Source organism: Coenobita brevimanus, chromosome 50, assembly GCF_032717465.1.
Source record: "Coenobita brevimanus isolate Jiangsu-jjx chromosome 50, ASM3271746v2, whole genome shotgun sequence".
In the NCBI taxonomy this organism is placed as follows: domain Eukaryota; kingdom Metazoa; phylum Arthropoda; class Malacostraca; order Decapoda; family Coenobitidae; genus Coenobita; species Coenobita brevimanus.
The window spans coordinates 20,024,092-20,046,487 of record NC_137003.1 but is presented as its reverse complement, the minus strand read 5'-3'; the positions used below and the strand labels follow the sequence as shown (position 1 = coordinate 20,046,487).

At 42.4% G+C, this 22,396-nt stretch overlaps 1 protein-coding gene across 1 annotated transcript in view; it reads right to left on the bottom strand.

Moving 5' to 3' along the window:
• The window catches only part of LOC145399698 (ionotropic receptor 93a-like), a 68,830-nt gene that overhangs the window by 16,003 nt on the left and 30,431 nt on the right, over nucleotides 1-22,396 (bottom strand). The window contains exon 4 of the mRNA XM_080272245.1: nucleotides 6,896-7,025. Within this exon, the coding sequence (XP_080128371.1) occupies nucleotides 6,896-7,025 (130 nt within the window). The remainder of the gene's footprint in view (nucleotides 1-6,895; nucleotides 7,026-22,396) is intronic.

The window sequence follows — 22,396 nt, the reverse complement described above, 5'->3', positions numbered from 1 at the left end:
CTTCGCAAACTACAAAAAACTGAACATGCTGCCTGTTCGAAGTAGTTTATGTGAACGTCCACTATGTGAGCCTTCATGACATAGTTAATACAATATATAATGGATATATTGCATAAATCTGTACTACAGTAAATCTGTACTACGGTATTACTTAATAAACTGATTGCAGGGAATCCGGTAAGCTAACATTAAAAACAGATGCTCCTACAGTGTAATTTTGTAATGAACATTAAAATAACATTATTTGCTCCTGGAAGAAAGAGTTATTCATGTTATATGGATTTCATATTACAGTATTATAATACTTCAGTGTTTTTCTTTGTATGATATTTCAGGTTCCACCCCAAAACATAATCATAATAATATAATTATGTAACACGCTACAAGCTTATAAACAGAACCTAAATAAATACTGAGGTGTGTGTCATCAAGTGTTAAAGGCTTAGATTACACATCAGTCTTGGACGTCCTTAGCCATGCATGCACACACCTATATTACCATTATTACACATTTCATACTCACCATGCTCCATCCCCCCCCACCAGAAGTATTGTCCCACACCCACACGCATACAAACTTACTGTATTTGGCATTCTGTGTACTGAATGAAATCCTGCTTTGAATTCTGTTGTTCCAAGTGTAAATAAGCATACAGAACTAATATTAATAGCATGTTCATTAACATTGCACACTGTCAGGCTAGTAATACTGAAACAAAGTGCCAAGATTGTGACTGGTACGTGACAGCTGCAAAGCTCCCACAATATGCTCCATAATGCACTTTGAGAGTTCCAGATAGGCTAATTCTATTTTTCATAAGAAATCGCTGTTCATCAGTATGTCAACTTTAATTATTGACATAACTGGAGGAACAGTAACCTCTGCAGTGACCAGCTCACCAGCGTAGCTATGAGGATTGGGGGAGTCAGCGGCCACCTCCCCTCTAACTGGTATCCGCCACTGAACACATGATTACCTTCATCATTAACGAAAATATCACCGTGAGTATGGCTACCCCATGACCATTACTGAAAGACTGTGCAAATAAGTACTGATTATTGGTTAACATAATCCGTAATGTGAGATTGTTATGTATTGCACTTGTATTTTGACACAATATTAAATTTTAGGTAAACATTATAAATGGAACGTCATTACCCATTGGCACAAACTGATAATATGTGTGTGTGTGTGTGTGTGTGTGTGTGTGTGTGTGTGTGTGTCTGTGTACTGACAGCCACCTGAGGAGTTTGAGAGAGAGAGAGAGAGAGAGAGAGAGAGAGAGAGAGAGAGTTGAGGTGGTGGAGCAGGCTGAATGTTTTCCGTTAATGAGGGAGGGGGTATCCTATCTTTGGTGTAGTTTAAATTGTGTAATCAGGTCATTATAAAGATAATAAAAATAAATGTTTTTTTTGCTATTTAGGATACAGGATATCATTGACACCTTAATAACTATACTGTATTGTAATAATTAAGAATGTATAACTGTTGGCAGCTCACTCCCATACTCCCCCCTTCCCCCTACATTGCGTCATTTGTGGGTGAACTTGCCCTCTGTTTCTGAATCACAACTCAACCTGTATCGTGGTTCACGCTAAAAGGCAAGAGATTTTTTTTTTTTTTTTTAAATAACTCAGACTTTATAAACTGTATAGTGCACAGCCCATTATCCCAAACAATCACATAATTCTTATTAGCCTATATCATAGCTTAATACAATGGCCACATAATATAATTCGGAGGATGAAGTTTAGCGATTCGAACAATTGTCGGACTTGTACACACACACACGCACACACACACACACACACACACACACAGAGGCGTGTGCTGTTGCCACGTTAGCCAAATCCTGCAACCAAGTGGTCCAGTCGGAACTCTTGCCAAGTGTACAGTCGTCAGCACAAATTCGCTGCAAGCCTGCTCTTGTGATGTGGGTCGTTTTTTGTCTGGCAACGGTGTATGGGAAATAGTTGCCACACAGGCTTTTATTTGCTTTAAAGACGTGTTTGTAAGAATTAGTACTATAAATCACCCCGAATACAATATTCTTTATATCTGATTAGCGTAAAAATATGCAAAAGGCGACAGATGAATGCTGTCGAATGGTGAAACTTCTGTTCTCTTCCTCGTATCCATCTCTTGTCCCTCCTCACCCTCCCCTCCTCCTTCCCTTTCCCGCTATCCATCATCTCCACTCCTCTCTCTCTCTCTCCGCTCTGTCTACCTTATATCACCCACAGCGCTAATCTACGTAATAAACCGCACTCTTCTCTATTTCTTGTATATTCCTGTTACCTTCTTGTTCCTCAACATTCGAGAGTTTCATGCCATGCAACAGTCTCTTCCTCCCACTCGTTACTCCAAACATGATGCAGCAGTTCGAAACCTTAGTGTTTCTGACACTGCTTCGTGATTCAGTGAACAGTATGAGGAGAATGGGAACATTTTCCTAGGGAAGAGAGAAGGCAAGAAGTTGGAGGAGTGGGCACAAATGGTTGTTTAATTTCGCCTACTGATATAATAGGCACAGACTTCCGGGCTCACTCAAACAAATACTAGCAAGGAATAAGCATCACAAGAACGATACCTCAATGTTCCTTTATCTCCCGGCTGGTTGGTAGTGACAAAGGGTGGAGAAACAGAAAAGACAACTGGAGAGTGGGAAAAGGAGTGACGAGGAGGGTAAGAGTGGGACTAGAACAGGAACGAATATAGATAATAAACCTTGGATATAGTTGGTATTACTGCAACTGGGAATAAGGCAGACTGGGTTTAGAAAACAGTCAAGAGAGAATTGGGATGCGCCAATCGGGTTAATGCCGTGGATAAATGAATGAAGGTAGAGAGGGTGGGGAGAGGAGACAATGGAGAGGCATGAAAGTGAGTGGGAGGTAGGAGGGATAGGGAGGGGTGGGGGGGACATCAGGAAGAGTAAGGGGGAGAGACGGGAAGGGAGCTTACACACTGTTATAATGAAGAATACCAGAGTATTATGCTCATAAGTCGTTCCATAATATTGTCATCTCTTGCACTTTTTTACGCTAATCAATTACGGTATACAGAGAAATGTATTCTAGGCAGTCTCTGGTACCACTTTTGAAAAACACATTGTTAAAGTGTATAAAAGTGTATCTGGCAACTCATCCCTTTACACTGTTGCCAGACAAAAAGACTCGCATCACACTAGTAGACTTACAGCGATTTTATGCTGACGACTGTGCGTAGATTTTTACAGACTTTAACGACATGTTTTTCAAAAGTGGTACTAGAGACTGCCTAGAGAACAATTTTCTGTATACCGAAATTGATTAGTGTAAAAAATGCAATAGTTGACAAGTTTATAGAACGACGTATGAGCGTAATACTCAGGTATTCTTCATTATAACAGTGTCTAAGCTTCCTTCCCCTCTTTCCCCCTTACTCTTCCTGATGTTCCCCCCACCCCTCCCTCTCCCTCCTATCCCCCACTCACTTTCATGCCTCTCCACTGTCTCCTCCCCCCACCCTCTCCACCTTCATTCATTTATCCACGGCACTAAACTGATTGGTGTATCGCAATTCTCTCGACTGTTTTCTAAACCCAGTCTGCCATATTCCCAGTTGCTTGCAGGACTGCCAACTATATCCAAGGTTTATTATCAGTATTCCTTCCTGTTCTAGTCCCATTCTTACCCTCCTTGTCTCCTTCCCACTCCTCTCCAGTTGTCTTTCTGTTCTCCACCCCTTGTCACTACCAACAGCCAGGACATACAGGTCTCGTTCTCGTGATGTATTCCTTGCTAGTATATGTTTGAGTGAGCCAGGAAGTCTGTGCCTATTATATCAGTAGGCGAAATTAAACCAACATTTGTGCCCACTCCTCCTACTTCTCGCCCTCTTTCTTCCCCAGGAAAATGTTCCCATTCTCCTCATACTGTTCACTGAATCATGAAGCAGTGTCAGAAACACTAAGGTTTCGAACTGCTGCATCATGTTTGGAGTAACGAGTGGGAAAAAGAGACTGTTGCATGGCATGAAACTCTCGAATGTTGAGGAACAAGAAGGTAACAGGAATATACAAGAAATAGAGAAGAGTGCGGTTTATTACGTAGATTAGCGCTGTGGGTGATATAATGTAGACAGAGCGGAGAGAGAGAGAGGAGTGGAGATGATGGATAGCGGGAGAGGGAAGGAGGAGGGGAGGGTGGGGAGGGACAAGGGATGGATACGAGGAAGAGAACAGAAGTTTCACCATTCGACAGCATTCATCTGTCAACTTTTGCACATTTTTACGCTAATCAGATATAAAGAATATTGTATTCTGGGTGATTTATAGTACTAACTCGTACAAACACGTCTTTAAGCGTATAAAAGCCTGTGTGGCAACTTGTTCCCATACACCGTTGCCAGACAAAACGACCCATATCACACGAGCAGGCTTGCAGCGAATTTGTGCTGACGACTGTACGTGCTCTCTCAGCGCTTTCTAGTTTACAGATAATACTGCCTCACACAACCCTGCCCCTAGTGTTAACACTTCTCACTTTTACACACCAACACTCGTTCTCCATCCTTTGTACATTCCCAAACCAATCTCAGTCTACCCCTTCTCATCACAACACCAGTACACTCTAATCCTTACTTTGTCTGTACTCTTCAATCGTAAACCTTGCCCCAACCAAGCCTCGCATTCAAGGATGCATTACACATCCATTTAATCATAGTCATTTCTGTATGTTTGAGTATACGAATATCCTCTTCCTTTATTACCCAGATCTCACTACCATACAACATTACACTCGTAACATATGCAGCATACAAATATTCCTTAGAACGGAGGCAGAGCCCTCTCAGTGCTAGGAAAGGCAACATCTCCCTGGACTTCTTCCAACCAATCCTAGCCCTAGCCACACAGCTAGCTCCAGCCCCCTGTCCAGCACATTACTTGAATCTCATAAATCAAAATTCTTCCACACACTCAAGACATTCACCAGGATGATCAATCCTTTCGTGCCTGACATTCTTTATACGCTCTCCCCGACACACCACACACGAAATCAGCATTATCGTCTGTCTACCTCTAATACCATTTCACCTCTTACGCACCCACTTATCACAAATACTGCTTGATATGGAGTTACTTCACACACCCTTGTGGCAAACCGCACATGGAGACTCTCCCTCTGTCTTGACAGTACTGCCACCAGCCCTAGATACAGTATCATCACTTTTGTTTTATCTGCATTTACTATCAAACCCTTGTGCCCCATTCCGTTTTTCAATTTCCTAAACCTTTCCTCCGCTCCCCTTTCATTCTCTGGAATTAACATATAGGCATCAGCATACAAAATCTCCCAATGGAATTAAGTCTTGTGAGAGAGCTTCAAACACCATGACAAACAATAAGGAGCTCAAGACTGACCCCTGATGCACGTCAACATTCACGGAAGACTAATCACTCAAATCTCTGTTCACTGTCACCTGGGTGCGAGCACCCACATCCATAGACATAATCATTCTGACTTGCCACTCCTCGAGCCCAAATTTTCTCATTACCCAAATCACCAAAAACGAAGTACAGATCCGTTTCATTTCCTATGTATTATCCTTGAAACTGTCAAAGCATGAACGAGGCATCAGTGGTCCCTTTGCCTGGCATAAACGCGATGTGCATCTCATCAGTATTCACTCTTCCTTAATCATACCTTCTAGGACTCTCTCCATTACCTTCACTGTCTGGCCCAAAAGATTTATGTCTTTATAACTTTTCTTTACAGGGCATCAACTTTCCTTTGTACACATTTACAATCACACACTTCAGCCAGTCATCTGAGACAACACACGTATAATCGTATTTATCAAATTAGTAACTAAACCCACTCCTGTATCTCCTGAGGCCTTCAGCATTTCAGCAGTCAACACAGACACACCTGTAACCTTCCCCAACTGCATCCTGCCTATTGCCATGCTTACAGTAGCAGCATCGATCAAAGGTCAAGGGCCATACACTGGATCTGTTGACTCCACACCCTCTCTATTCCAGTCAAACTCCTCATTCAGCAACCAGTTATAATGCTCTCTCTAGATGTCTTTAATCTCGTCATTGTCCACCACTCCCTTTCCTTCATCATTCTTCACATTTTGCTCACGTATACCCCTGTTTTCCTTCTTCATGTGATTTACCATCTTACGTACCATGTTCTTTTTTTCAACGGAATATAGGTTATCCAGTAAGTCTCTGAGACTCCGATTTTCCCTTATATGCCTCCTTTCTAGCTCTATGCTTGGCAGCCATGTATTCCTGTTTGTTACCAATCCTTTTCCATTCCTGGAAGAGCATTCTTTGCTTTTGACTCAGTAATATTTTGTTACTGATGTAATTATGCAAGCTTTAAAAGGGATACAGAAAACGCATGCAAGAATGTATAAAAGACAAGAGCTGATAAAAGTATGTATAAAAGATAACAAAAGCGGCCACAAGAAATTATAAGAACAAAAGCGCACACAAGAATGAATGAAAGATAAGAAGACACACAGATGAATATTTAAAAGATAACAAAAGAGGCCACAAGAATGTATAAGGATAAAAGTTGCCACAAGAATGTATAAGGATAAAAGTTGCCACAAGAATGCATGAAAGTAACAAATACGGTTACTTGAATTTAACAGTGATAACAGATGTCTGTTTAAAAGATAACGAAAGCAGGCATAAAAATGTATAAAAGATAACAAAAACACACAAAAAATGTGTAAAGGCCAACAAAACAGGCCATGAGAATGGTGAAATATAATATGGCATTCAAAAGTTGTAAACGAGGTACGTGAGGGTAGCCTGCTGTGAAAAATGAGTACATGCCCTATTGTGACTGTTATTATTCTCTGATTCTGTAATCCAGTAGGATGGTTTGTTACCGTAAAGTTGCTGAGGGAGAGGACTTTGGTGACGGTGATGGTTCTGGGCGCGTTGAGGCAGGACGAGGTGTTAGCCAGCGAGAACCTCATCCATTTGTCATACAGTCCGAATTCCACCAATGCTCTGCACCTGCAACAAAATTGCTACGTAGTTTTAATCTATTCGTTGGCAATTTACAGTCAGTGTATGCCCGATGGCCATTTCCTTCGAATTCTACGGTGTATGTAAATTTACGTGATGAAAAGTCGTCAGGTTTCCAAAATGTAGGTTCCACAAGATGTGATGAATGTGTAAAGAAAAAGAAGGCAGGAGAGTAAGAATTTCATCGCATAGCATGGAACTCAAAACTCAAATCAAATTTTTGTGGGAGTGTTAAGGGGCAGATAAAGGTGTATTTTTAACGACAGGTTAGAAAAGGTCAAGATAACAAGGATAAGACAAAACTGACCTGGCACGATCAATAAAAAATTTATTATAAGTCTATTTAAATGTAATGGAAATATTGAGGGTGATACAAGAAGAAATGCATTAAATTTGAGAACACTCGATCAGATGTTAAGGTCACAGGGCTAGGTCAAATTTCGGTCCACATGTTTATGTATGAAAAATATAAATAAAACACTTTTGATCAGATTTCGACTATAGCCTACTTTGTAGAGGGTTAGATGGCAAGGTCAACATAAATAGTTTTTATCCGATATAGACCAAATTCGAAGGGTGGAATCAGGGTAAGGCAAGGATAAAGTGATTCGATTTTAGGAAGAATCAGTCAAATACCGAGGTAACAGAAGAGGTCAATTGAAACAATTAAAGGCCAGGCATGCAAAAATTAATTCAATTTTAAGAGCAATTGGTTATGGGGCAAGTCTAAGTCTTGGTTCTTAGGCAGATTGGTGGGCGCAGGTTTTGTACTCTCCAAGTACTGCTGCTGATTATGCACTGCTGAATATTTTTTGTAAGATTTCATTGAGAGTTTCTTTTCATCAGTATGTTATGACAGGAGTGAAATATACAGAAAAAATCGAAGTACAAAGAAAGTGAATAGAATGGGGGTTAAAAAAGGAGACTGTTTGAGGGCTTTTGGGTGAAAACTTCTGTTAGGAGTAGGCAAGGAATATGGACTAGGGAGGTTAAAATATTTCTTGTATGGTATATAGCACATGACTGTCATTTAATCCCTTTGTACACAGTGATGTATTTGGCGTCATTAGGGTCTTTCCTCATAAATGCACAGTGATGCATTTTGCATCAGAAAATCATTTAAAAATTCACCCCCCAAAAAGTTCTCGGTTGATATGCATCATTTTGGGAGGCATCATAGCTTCCCCGGCTGTCGTCAAAAGTAATGAGTTGGCAAAAGTGGGTCCTGATACCCACTACAGTGCATAAAGGTTTTGCAGTACCACACGAGCTATCAGTGGGGAAGGTAGCCTGCAGTCCCTTGTCCCTTTAACTCCTCTCTAACCCCTGTCCCGGCCATGTGACATAATTCGCTAAACAAATAGTGCTTATGTTTAGTTTTAGGGCACTATTGTCATTAGATTTGGTGTTTGCAATAGGAATTTAGGTGTTTGTGAAGTGTTCCTGGCTGTTATCAGCCATTGGGCCAACAAAGATTGTGCTACTGTTTCTAACCCTGGCCCCAGAACTACACTGCCTCTACCCTGCACCAAATGTGAGTATTTAACACTAAAAATAGTGGCAGTGAATCATCTGAATATAATGTACAATACCTAGTGTGCAAGGAAATGGTGAAACACGTGCAGCAGCTTAGAGGGAGGCGGGAAACTGCCGTACAGTCATGACACAGCGTGGTCATGATTGGAATAATTGCCGAGGTGTTGATGAAATCATTGTTATATGCTGATATATCTGGGATAGTGTTATAGTGTAATAAATAGGATTACAGTGCAACGAGTGTTCATAACAAAATTTTGGCTCGGGCATGTGTCACGTATGCCCTACAGCCATGGCACGCTGTTGTCAGGAAGGGAATAAAATAGAGGAGTTTTAGGGATTTCCATTATTATTGTTATATTTATTCTGTAGGCGTGTTGTGTGAAATACATAAGTATTAGTAATATAGTGATATATATATCCTATACTTGTGTGAAATAACATAAACAGTGCATCAAGTGTTCGTAACAAATTATTGTCTGCAAGATGTGAGGCAGAGCACATGTGACCTACAGAGCACATTCATATACCATAGTGCAGAGAATATAATGTGTCTCATAAATTGATAGATTGGGCTATCTCTCTGGTGAAATAAATAACGTAAAAAATGCACCATGTTCTCGTCAGAAAATATCATCTGCAATACCCGAGATATTGTACATGTGACCTACAGAGCATGTTCTTGTACTGTAGTGGTGAAACATAATTTGTTTCTCATAAACTGATAGATTTGATTTTGTCTAATGTGAAATAAAACATAAAAAGTGAAGCGTGTCCTAGTAATAAAAATATTGTCTGCTAGACCTGAGTTAGCACATACGTAGTTAACACGTACATGACCTACAGAACACATGCATGTAGTGTTGTGTGAAATTATATTGCTTTACTCATAAATTAATAGCGCTGGTTATGTCTAATGTGAAAGAAAAGGACACAGTGCACCATGTGCTTGTAATAAAAATATCGTCTGCTAGACCTGAGTTAACACACAGGTAGCGAACTCTTACGTGACCTACAGAACAGGTGCATGTACTATTGTGTGAAAGTATATTGGTTTACTCATAAATTGATAGATTTGTTTATGTCTAATGTTAGAAAAAAGGGAACCAGTGCACCGTGTGATTGTGATAAAAGTATTGTTTGCTAGACCTGAGTTAGTGCACAGGTAGTGAATTCCTACGTGAACACGTGCATGTACTGTTGTGTGAAAGTATATTGGTGTACTCATTATTGATAGATTTGGTTATGTGTCATGTGAAAAAAAAAAAAAGGAAACAGTGCACCGCGTGCTTATAATGAAAATATCGTCTACTAGGTCTGAGACAGTGCAAAGGTAGTGCTATCTGTCTTGCACACGAGAATTTGTTACGAGCATGCAGTGCACTGTTTACGTTTTTCTTCTTTTCACATGAGACATAACCAAATCTATCAATATATGAGAAAAACAATATACTTTCACACAACAGAATGTGCACGTGTTCTGTAGGTCATGTAGGTGTTCACCACCCATGTGGTAACTCAGGTCTATCAGACGATATTTTAATTACGAGCATGCGGTGCACTGTTTATGTGTTTTTTTTTTCACATGAGATAAGCAAATCTATCAATTTATGAGAAAAACAATATACTTTCACACAACAGTAAATGTACATGTTCCATAGGTCACGTACAGTAGGAATTCACTACCTGCGATCTAACTTGGGTCTAGCGGATGATGTTTTTCAAGGACATACTTGTATATCTATGATTTTATGGGATGCTAGGATTATCAAGCTTCCACATTAGCTCCGGACCTCCCAAAGGGAAGTCGTAGTTACTAACGGGTAAGTCTGGTTTCTTTCCTTGGGGGAAGCAGCCTAGGTATATAGATAGATAGACAGACTTGTATATCATGAATCCTTTGCGTTGTGCCAGTGTCGAGCAAAGTCCTTGGCTGGCAGTGAATACAATATATTGATTGCTTTACTTCAGCACACTACCCTAGCACAGCAACGTTGTTCACCAGTTGGCTTGCTACAAAATGTATTTGATGCATGCAGCAGGGGTTGGCACAATGCAATGGCAGAAGCTCTTCGACGAGATTAAGATGGAGAGTGAGAGCAATAACGACAGGTCTGGGGTGGAGGAATGGATTGAGATCCCGTCCCCCGGCTCTCCAGTGGCTCTGTCCCGGTGCCTTCCACTAAGGGGGTAAACACCACTGTTGGCGACGGGACAGACTGCGGAGCACTTGCTACCTCTAGGACCTGCCAATCGCAGTGCTGTCTTCATCCCCTCTCCACCTCCAGGCCCCTCTGACCCCTTGGCCGAGCCAGTGTCACCAGAAGCTGGGCCATCGTATGTGTTGCTGGCCCCTCCACCCTCGTCTGCCGTGCAGGACGCTACAGTGACATCCTTCCTGGCCAGGCCGAGGAGAATGATGTCCCCAGAACCCTCTGTCTTGTCCTCATCCTTGTCCAACCCGTCCCCTCCTAGATGAGGGCGCCATGGTCTGCTGCCTGGTCATGGGGGATGGCCAAGGGGTCAGAGGGCAGGCCGAAGGGTGTCAGAAGGCTGCCCCAGTGCCACCGCCACCACCGTCGCCGACGATGATCCCAGGTGGAGCAGTGGCCCATTCACACTGAACAACAGCCCATTCACTGGCTCCCCAGGAATCAAGGTGGATATCCCAACAACTCTGTTGCAGTTTTTCCAGCTCTTCTTCGATCACAAGTTGTTGTCCTACAGTGTCTCACTGTGGAGACCAACCAGTACGCCACATTCCTGGGGACCCATTTGGATGTCTGGTTCTCCTGCAATGAAGAGATGGCCATGTCCCTGGGATTATACCTGTTCATGGGGGATGTGCACATCCCAACCATCAGGCACTACTGGAGGAGCAACAACCTACACGACTATCCAAGGTCCCGGTGAATGATGAGTGGAAGGTGCTTCAGTGCCATCCTCAAGCACTTCAACACCTTTAACCCATTCGCCATACCCAGGACAACCAAGATCGGCTCCTCAGAGTTCGCACGGTCATGGAGTACCTCCTTCAGCGGGTCCAGACCACCTACCAACCCGAGGAGCATCTCAGCCTTCATGAGGGCTCTCTGGGGTGGAAGGATAAGCTGTCTGTCAGTGTCTGCAACCCCCAGAAGCCCACCAAGTACTCCATTAAGCTTTATATGGTGGCTTAGTTGTCCTCGGGCTACATGTGGAACCTCGAGGTCTACACTGGGGTACAGTGGACCCTCAAGAACACCACATGGGGCCTTGTGGAACCACTGAAGGACCAGGGCTACAAGTTGTTCATGGACGACTACTTGAATTCTGTAGCCCTGTGCAAACGACTCTTCACTGCAGGCATCTATGTGTGTGGGATCCTACGGATGCCTAGAGGAGTGCCACACCAGCTGCAGGCCATTGCCAGGACTAAGAGCCTGCCTGAAGGGGGTGTTGCATACAGGCATAAGAATGTGCTTGTGTTGCTGTGGAAGGACAAGCACATTGTCAACATGGTCTTCACCTTCCACAGCACCAACACCATTCCAAAGAGGGTTCGAGGGAAGCTGCAGGGTCATGTTGGAAGGACAGCCTATGTGAAGAACGTTGTCAACATGCCCGTCATTGTGGAGGACTACAGCAGGTACATGGGTTGGGTAGATCATTTCAACCAGATGATCCAGTACTACCCCATCCAATGGCAAACCATCAAGTGGATGAAGATCACCTTCTGTTTCGTTGATGTGGAACACCTCAATGCGTTCGCCTTGTACAAGAAGTACAGACTCGGGACAGTAAAACTTCTTGAATTTGTGGAGCAGATCATCTATGATCTTCTGCATTTCAATGAAGAGAATTGGCTCACGTCCGGTCATGTAATCCATCACGCCCCAGAGCTTCCAACCCGATGGCCAGGACCACCAAGACTTGGCACTGGTAGGCACCGGTACCAGCACCAGGACAGGTGCAACCACCACCACCACCTGCAGGGGGACTACCACGGGTGCCAGCACTGTCACCAGCACCGCCTGCAGGAGGACCACCACGGGTGCCAGCATCAGCACTGCATGCAGGAGGACCACCACGGGTGCCAACACCAGCACTGCATGCAGGAGGACCACCACGGGTGCCAGCACCAGCACTGCATGCAGGAGGACCACCACAGGTGCCAGCACCAGCACTGCATGCAGGAGGACCACCATGGGTGCCAGCACCAGAACCACCTGCAGGAGGACCACCATGGGTGCCAGCACCAGAACCACCTGCAGGAGGACCACCACGGGTGCCAGCACCAGAACCACCTGCAGGAGGACCACCACGGGTGCCAGCACCAGCACTGCATGCAGGAGGACCACCACGGGTGCCAGCACCAGAACCACCTGCAAGAGGACAACCACGGGTGCCAGCAATGCCACCACCTCTAGTTGCTGGTCCGTCGGGAGAACCCGAGCCTGGGCTTGCAGCTGCCCCTTTTGCACGACAGGACCAGGGAGTGCCAGGGCAACCAACCAAGCGTCACCATGTGATTGACCATGACATCAGGTTGGACCACACTCTGGGCCACCACCGGGTGAGGATCCCCAGTGGAAAGAGGCTCAGGTGTACCCTGTGCTTCAGGTTGGGGGTGAGGAAGGACACAAGAAACATGTGTCCTGTACGTGATCTGCAGCTTTGCGTAGATGATTGTTTCGAGCGGTACCATGCTGACTGATATCTTCACTTGTGGAGCACACACACACACACACACACACACACACACACACACACACACACACACACACACACACACACAGTACAAAACTCCTCACCTCCAAACCCATCTGGCTCTGCAGGAACAGCATCGCCACTAGAGCAAGTAAGTGATTTATTTCTTTTATTCATCTATTTACCTGTTTTTATATCAGTATATTTACAATATATATATATATATATATATATATATATATATATATATATATATATATATATATATATATATATATATTGTTATTTACATAAACACAAATGGCAGGGAAATATGTACAACTTCAGTTTCAGTTGCTAACAACAGGTGTAGTGCTCATGTGTGGTTTCTGAGAGGACTAGAAAGAAAACCGGATATATTTTGACAATAGTAATTGGAGTAAAACCAAAAAAGCATTCCTAGCAAGCATAAAAATGTTTGTGCGCTATGGGGAAAATACCGTAAGTGACTGTGGCTTACTGCAGGTCAGTGTGTGGGTGGGTACACTGAAGTTTTATGCATTTTTCTCGAAAACTATGAGGTGTTGGAGAACTCTGATTACATCATATGAAAGCCCATGAAATTCTGCATAAGATGATGAAAACAAAATAACACGGCCGAGAAAAGTTTTTCGCAAAAGCTCCCTGAATAAAACCTCTGTTGTCTGTAAGAAAAAAGGTTTAAATTTTTCGCTTAGTACTCGAAAATCATACCTCTTATCAAAGTGCCAATTGGACCATTCGAAAGCTAATAAAATTCTCTTTCAAACGATGTATAACATTTAGAGATGTGTTAGGAAACATTCGAATATTATGTTGGGAAGTGAGGTGAATGTTCCTGAATGTTTATTCACACCGCCCTAATGTATGTATAGTGTGTTTTTTGTTTTCTTTTTTTTCTTGCTTATCATGTAGAACAACATCGACGAATAGGAGTATGTAGGTTTTATGGCAAAATAAATATGTTTGGGTGGCGAAAATAAGCCGATAATACACTTTTTTGGAGTGCGCAGTGGGTAGGTGGGAGGGGAGAAAGCCGATGTGTTGTCGAACAGGAAATTTATTGAAACTTACTGTGAAAGAGAGAGTTAATTAATTTACTTTGTTTTTGATATCAGCATTCTTTGAAAAAATTGCCTAGTTACTTACAGTAGCTGCCTCTGGTCAATAACCACTTATTGTAGTCAGTATAGTCACTGCACAGGTGATCCAATTGGCAATGGTGGGAAAAGAAGGCTCAGATTACTGCTCATCGACTGTATGAGAATCATTATGGCAAACAATCAGTTTTTGCTAAGTCTCAACCTTCCACAACACGACGGTTTGTAAGACTCATATTATAGTTTTCCAAATAGACAAGGACAGAAAAAAAAAAAATATCCAAAAGTGTGACTGGCCCCAGAAGTAAGACTGGGCTCTGAAAACTATTGGCTGAAGATGCTAACCATTGCGCCACAGCCTCCTCCATTAGTTAGAAGAAGGAGATGCAAGGTACACGAGGGTCAGTGTGGGAGGAGGGTGTAAACATAATTGGGAAAGGTAAGATGCTAATTTTTACATGACCCAAAATTCATAAGTCACAAAATTTAGTTATGATTTTAACGACATTTCAGATACATTTATCCAACTAAATCCATGAAGGTAATGTACTAGTGGCTCAACATCAAAATCTGTAAGTTATACATTGCTACCTCAGGTCACCTGCGAAAAACAACTGATCGAACTGATTGTGTTGTGTGCTGTCACTGACACATTTCAGTTGTCTGATATCGGGTTATTAATTTTAAGTTGAACTGCATACTTCTGATACACATCTTCTCATTACTTCCAGATGTATTGACAGCGATAATGAGCACATGTTGTTATCTTCGTTATTACTTAAGAAGCCATCACAAATTTGTTTACTTGCACCTGAAACTCACTACCCAGGTAGCTGGAATGCCTGCCTGGTGAACGAGTGGGAAAGGATGGCAGGGAGTATTATGTTTGGTTTCGCCCAAGGTTAATTAAAGTCCGTGACTAACTCGCCAATTGTGAAACAGACGATGATGCCCACAAAGGAGTGCGTCCACAGCTGTTACTGTTGACAGGACACGTTGCTGAGATTAAGCTGGGATCTAAAGTCGAGTGGAGACCTAGGTTTGACAATGTACGTAGTGGCTTACTAGTAAGAAAAAGGTCAGGTATGTTGGAGCTCACTCCAGTGCAGTCATGGGCAGTGATATGGAGTTTTACAAGCTGTTTGTTTTAAAGCTTGAAAAGATGTGGGACTGCACATTAATTGGATAAGTTAATGGAGAAGTGAGCCAAAGATAGTGGCAATCACTCACCTTAAAATAATGGAGATATTCGACTGAAGTGTGAAAATAACGTTTTCCATATATGATAAGAGATACTTAGATAGGCAACTGAGTTCAGAAAAAAATACTAATTGACAAATTACACACACACACACACACACACACACACACACACACTTTATCTGTCTATATATATATATATATATATATATATATATATATATATATATATATATATATATATATATATATATATATAGTATACCCTAGTTATTCGCGGAATTTGCATCCTCGGATTTAAGTTTCCGTGGATCAAACTTATTATAATACTGCACAGTACACTAACTTATTTGAAATTGGCCCGCAACGCACACTTCTTTTATTGCTACAGTTAGCACACCCACACCCACACCCACAGACATTCCCGCCACTCCGCCAGTCTTAATGTAAACACCAGGCAGTTGGCTACTTACGTCGTCATCGCCCTTCTCGTGTATACAGCTCTACTGTACTTTCATCGTGTAGGTGAAAAATGGCTCCCAAGAAACAAGTAAAGGATAAAAGCAATCCTTTTAAGCCAAAGAGAGAGTGTAAGGAGTTATCATTGGCAGAGATAATAGAGATTTAAGAAAAGTGGAATGTCGTTGGCTGAAGTCGGGGGCAAAGTCGGTAAAAATGAATGTAGCATTCAAAAAATAAAGCAGAAAGAAACAGAAATTCATAGAGGTGTTACTGCAGATCCAACAACGGCAAAAATGCTCCCTATGGTGAGGGATAAAATGCTTGCAAAGACAAAGAAAGCAATAAGTGTGTGGCTACAGGACATGACACAGAAACATGTCCCAGTTGATGCGAGAATTTTGCAGGAAAAAGCACTAAGCCTCTATCAGCACTACAGTGACGGAGTTGAGGGTGAAAAGAAGGAATTTAAGGCAAGCAAAAGATGGCTTGCTAGTTACATGAAACGGTACAATTAGAATAACTTAAAAATCACTGGTGAATCTGCATCATCAAATGTTGCTGCAGCTACAGTATTCCCAGATGAATTAAAGATGCTCATAGAAGATAAAGGATACCTCCCTGAACAAGTTTTGAACTGTGACGCCAGAAGTACCTGAAAGCAGCATATAGAACGCTACAACGTAAGCATGGTGCTGAGGTTTTGGCACGTGCCCAGCAGGAGTGGAAAAGAGCACAGGGAACTGGGGGACAGCGAGGGCTGGAGAGAATTGCAGAGGAAGGGGAAGATGAAATACAAGAATAAACGAAGTGAATAAAGGAGTGATGAGAAAAGGAGGGTGACTACGTAAGGAGGGTGGCTAGGTGGGGAAAAACACCCAAGATGCACATTACAGTAATCATAGCACTCGAGGATCCAGGGGTCAGAGGCTAATGTACCGGTACTCGAGGTACCCTGGGGAGTCCTGGGGGTGGTTGTTATCTGTGAATCCTCACTCATAATGGTGTGCCAGTGCGTAAGAACAAGGGTGTATGCTGGATGTATACGGGGATGGAGTATGGTGTATTAGTGACTCTGTGTGTTTATAAGCACGCTCATGAGAGATGGGGCTAGAGAAGGTTTGGCAGTCAGACAGGATTGTCTTGTGTTCAGCTGGGACAGACGGCCAGAACAGCCACGACCATGGGCTTCGTGGTACTGGTGAGTAGAAGTAGTGAAGAATAGTCTTGCAGGAAAGTAACGCAAGGTACATAAGTGCCGTTAGAGTAAAGTACTGGCAGTCTCTACTCGGAAAAACCAGCAATATTATTTGACGCGTATGCTCCAGGTCGTGGCGAATATTAATTAAGTAGTAGAGTTAACTTAGAGTAAGAACTATAACGTTTAAGTGGACCTCTGTCACTCATGGATGGACGTCTAGTCTTTAAATAAGTAGACTGAAGCCTTATATGGCTATCAAGTCAAGTACTTACATGCTGTCAAGTCGTAAATAAATGATTGAATTTTCCCTTGTGTCGAGATGAGACTCGGGATAGTAAGTTAATGTTATAACTGTGTAATTTGTTCTGAAGTAGTGTAAATACTTTGTAGCAGATTGTTAAAAATTAAAGTAAAAATTGTTTCTGTGTTTTGTAACCTCAGTGTGGAACTGTTAATTTTTGGGAAGTCAAGGAGGGAGTCTGGGGCAGAAAGGGCTATTTAATATCTTGTTGCCCTAACCTACGAGGTTACAGGTCCCTTCTGGGCTTGTCTCCACACTCTCCGCTGCTACTGTCACATGCTACCAATATACTCATTAGTGGCAGCCATTCACCATACTTGGCGAGACTGAGTATGAAACATACCTCGGGTAAGTAGAGAGTGGAGGACACGACAATGGTGGCAGCTTAATGGGATATTTAAGGCTTAATTAAACTTTTGAGTTAAGCGGTTCCACACCTAGGAACATTCGTGTATGGAATTCAGTAGCGATTCTAGTTCTTACAGTGGTTCAGACGAAATTTCCTTTGCTCATTACTTTGATTCAGACACAGACTCAGACGAAGTACTGTTCAAAATGGCTGATGCTGCAGCTGCAGCAGGGATCGCTACCCTGTCTGACCAACTATCGCAGGCGATTGCCGATAATGCTAAGGATGCTGTCTACCGCGTTAAAGGGTTAAAGAGCTTTGCTGCAAGTAGAACTGTCACATTACCTGAATATCCTGGAGTCATCTTAGAAACAGACCTTAGCAAATGGCTGCAGGACATAGAAAGACTACGGGACCTGGGTGGACTATTGCCAGTTGCTTTGATGTGGTCCGGGAGTACACTCTAGGTGGGGTACGTGACAGCATTGAGGACCTTATTATCAGGGCCAATGATGATTGGGACCGGTTTAAATCTATTCTCACAACGTTGCTGTTCCCAGAACAAACTCTCCAACCTACATTTCATGCATTAAAACATGCGCGTCATAATCCTGGCGAACGGTTGGTTGAATACTGGGTGCGATTGACTAGTATAGCTAAACGCATTGGAACTCTGCAGCCTCGGTACTATGACTGTTCCTTGTACCATGCTTTGGACAACTTTCTCGACGTAATCCCTGCCCAGTATAGAGCAACACTTGACCAGGAAGAGTTTACAGGCCCTGTCGATGCCCTTGATAAAGTTGTGAGTAAAGCCATTGAGTGGGCACAACGAAGTCACTCGTCGTTGGCAGATGTAAATATAGTAAAAGAAAAGAGAAGGGATGTAGTTGCACATGTAAGTGTAGAGTCAAAAGAGGCCAAGGTTCCAAAAGAAAAAAACAGGCACTGGAAAATCCATGGGGGATGCCCCAACAAACTGTAATAGGTGCGGTGAGGCGGGCCATCGAGCACGTATCTGTCGCGCACCTAACCCACTCTCGAGAGGCCAGTACCATATGTTAACACCAGAAGAACGAAAGGAGTAGACTGTAGCACCAGTCGAACAGGGCAGTACTCCCGAGGTTGATGGCAAACTGGTGACAGGGAGAGCTGGAGCTCCCATTTCACCAGCCCTCAGGACTTGATCCTGACCATCTCCCTTTTCTGAACATTTTCAGTGCATTCATTTACACAGAGAGTAGGCCAGAATGCTCTCATAATACCTCTACCTTCAACTGTCTACACCACACTACATGCACATAACATATCATACCTTCTATTTACATCTTTAGTAATGGCCACTGCAATCTTACAATCAAATGAGGTGGTACCTCGGATTTCCACCACCGGCAGGGTAGGGCTGGAGGCACAAGGTCCTCCCGGTCGCCATCAAGCGACTGTGCCGGCAGTGACTGTTGCTATTTCCGGGAATGCTCGTCGGTGAAGAGGTGACGGTGCGGCCTTATTCTTTACCAACATCTGCAGCCTTACCACAAATTTAAACTCAGTTCATTTTTTCCTTCAGTCCATATCCCCTTTGGCCCTTTTCCTCACAGAACCACAAATCTCACCCTCTACCAATATATCTCCATTTTGTTTTCCCGGTTACCATCTCCTTACAAACTTTCGAAACAAAGGCGGCACCTGTTGTTATATCAAATCCCAATATGCAGTTGATACTATTTTAAACTTCACTTCATCCAGTTTTGATTACTCATTATATAAATTAAATTGCCAAAACATTACCAACTATATCTCTGTAGTTTATCGTTCCCCCAATGCTTCTTCAGAACCCAGTGTATTTGATTCCCTATCCACTCAGTTGAGTAACCTTGACCATGCCCTTGGCAATGAAATTACCATATTGGGTGATTTTAACATACACAATGTTGAATGGTTATTGCATTCTGCCCTGACTGACAACGCTGGTCTAGAATGCGAGCTGTTTGCGGAATCATTTAATCTCACCCAGTTGGTAAAGCAACCAACCAGAATACCTGATAATCCTGACCATAATGCCCAACTCTTGGATTTATTCTTGACAAATAATCCAGATCAATACGGGATATAGCTACTGTCACCACTTGGATCCTCTGACCACAATCTCATCAAAGCCTCATTAGTTAACCCTCCTACACCTCCCCATTCCGAACCTGTCAGGGTGACCCAATGGCACTTTGACAGGGCAGACTGGGATGGATTTAGAAATTATCTTGCTGATGTTCCATGGCAGTCTTTCTTCTCTGATGATCCCAATTCTACCCAGTTCCACATTTGCGACTTATTACTAGCTGGTATGGATTTATTCATACCAAGTCAACAATTCACTAAAAGATCAAACTCTCCAAAATGGTTTGATGGCAATTGTGCCAGAGCAACAGCCCAAAAGTCATTAGCATATAACTCTTACTTAAAATCAAAAACACCTGAATCACTCTCCCAATTTAAGATTGCTAGAAATCATGCAAAAGCTGTATTAAATCTAAATCAAACTTTCTTCAAAAGCAAGCATCAAAACTACTTAACAACCCTAATGACAATAGAATATTCTGGTCAACTCTTAATTCTTTCAATAATAACTTTAACAAGTCATCTTCCATTCCCCCACTAAAATCTTCAGATGGCAATATTACAAATGACCCACGTGGGAAAGCAGATATCTTTGCTAGTACCTTTGCAAGAAACTCTACCATAGATGATACCAGCCAGAATGTCTCAGTACTGGAACTTGATTCTCCCGAAATTGCCCCACTTAAAATACAGACAAGATTCGTAAAATCCATCCTAGACAATTTACCTACCAACAAAGCTCCAAGCCCAGATGGAATTCCGCCAATTGTTTTGAAAAAGTGTTCCCCTGAACTTGCCTCTGTCCTAGCTAAATTATTCAGACTATGCATACGTACTTCTTCATGGAAAGAAGCCAATATCCACCCAGTTCCGAAGAAAGGAAGTTCGTCTGACCCCTCCAATTACAGACCAATAGCTGTCACATCTTCTCTTGGTAAGGTATTTGAAACTTTAATTAATAAGCATATTGTTAAACATCTTGAATCCAACAACTTAATTAGTGATAAACAATACGGTTTTCGCCACGAAAGATCCACCATTGACATACTCAATCTCTTAACTCATACCATCCATCAATCAATTAACTCATACCATCCATCAATCAATTGATCTTTTTGGAGAAACTCATGCAGTAGCTCTTGATATCTCTAAAGCTTTCGACAGAGTATGGCACCGTTCCCTGCTGTCCAAACTCCCTTGCTAAGGACTAACGTCTTTTGTTCCTTTGATTTCTTCTTATCTTAGTGACAGGAAAATAAGGGTAAAAGTAGATGATGTATATTCGAATTTCCACTCAATTAACGCCAGCGTGCCGCAGGGATCAGTTCTGGCGCCAACCCTATTTCTGGTTCATATTAATGATCTCTTATCTGTCACTCACAATCCCATTCACTCATATGCAGATGACTCAACACTACATAGTTCATTCACACTCAGACATCCATTTACAAAGTCTAATATCTCTACCTCTCAACTCAGTACAGCCATCTCCATAAATCAAGATCTATCTACAATCAGTGAATGGAGGCAAAACAACCTTGTCTCTTTTAATGCTAGTAAAACTAAATATATACAGTTTACTAATAGACAGATATTACCAGATTCGTACATTACCTTCAGTGCTACTAATATTCCCATCTCCAAAAGTATTGAAATTCTTGGTGTCTCACTTAACAGTGCCCTCAGCTGGACCTCTCATGTCAGATCACTTGCTAAAACCGCCTCAAAGAAACTTGGATTATTGTACAGAGTCCGTAACTTCTTCGCCGATGAGCAGTTAGCTATAATTTATAAGAGTCATGTGCGCTCTCAGCTTGAATATTGCTCACCCTTGTGGAATGGTTGTGGAAAGGTTACATTAAGACAACTAGACAAAATTCAGAATAAAGTTGTTAGAATCATTAACAACCCTGCCATTACATATAAACTACCTCCCCTGCAAGTAAGAAGGAATGTTGCCTCCCTTGCATTATTTTACAGATATTTTTTTGGCAAATGCTCAAACGAAGTTGCGTCCATGGTGCCACCTCTCCATGCCTTCCCTCGTGCTACACGGGCATCTGGTAGCGCTCATGACTGGAATGTCATTCAACCATATTGCAGAACTTCTGCCTATCAGAATTCTTTCATTCCCCGAACTGCATCTCTCTGGAACTCGCTTCCCCAGAGTTGTTTTCCTCCAAATTTCAACCTACAACTGTTCAAGTCTAACTGTTACAGATATTTTATGAACAGAGGACACCAGTAATCTGGTGTATGGATTATTTTTTTTCCCCATTTGTTTTTCCTACCTCCGTTCTGTTATTAAAAAAAAAAAAAAAAAAAAAAAAAAGTTGTGGCAGACAAAGGCACTTGGCGAAACACTGTTTTGCTAAAGTAGAAAACCCAGGTCAA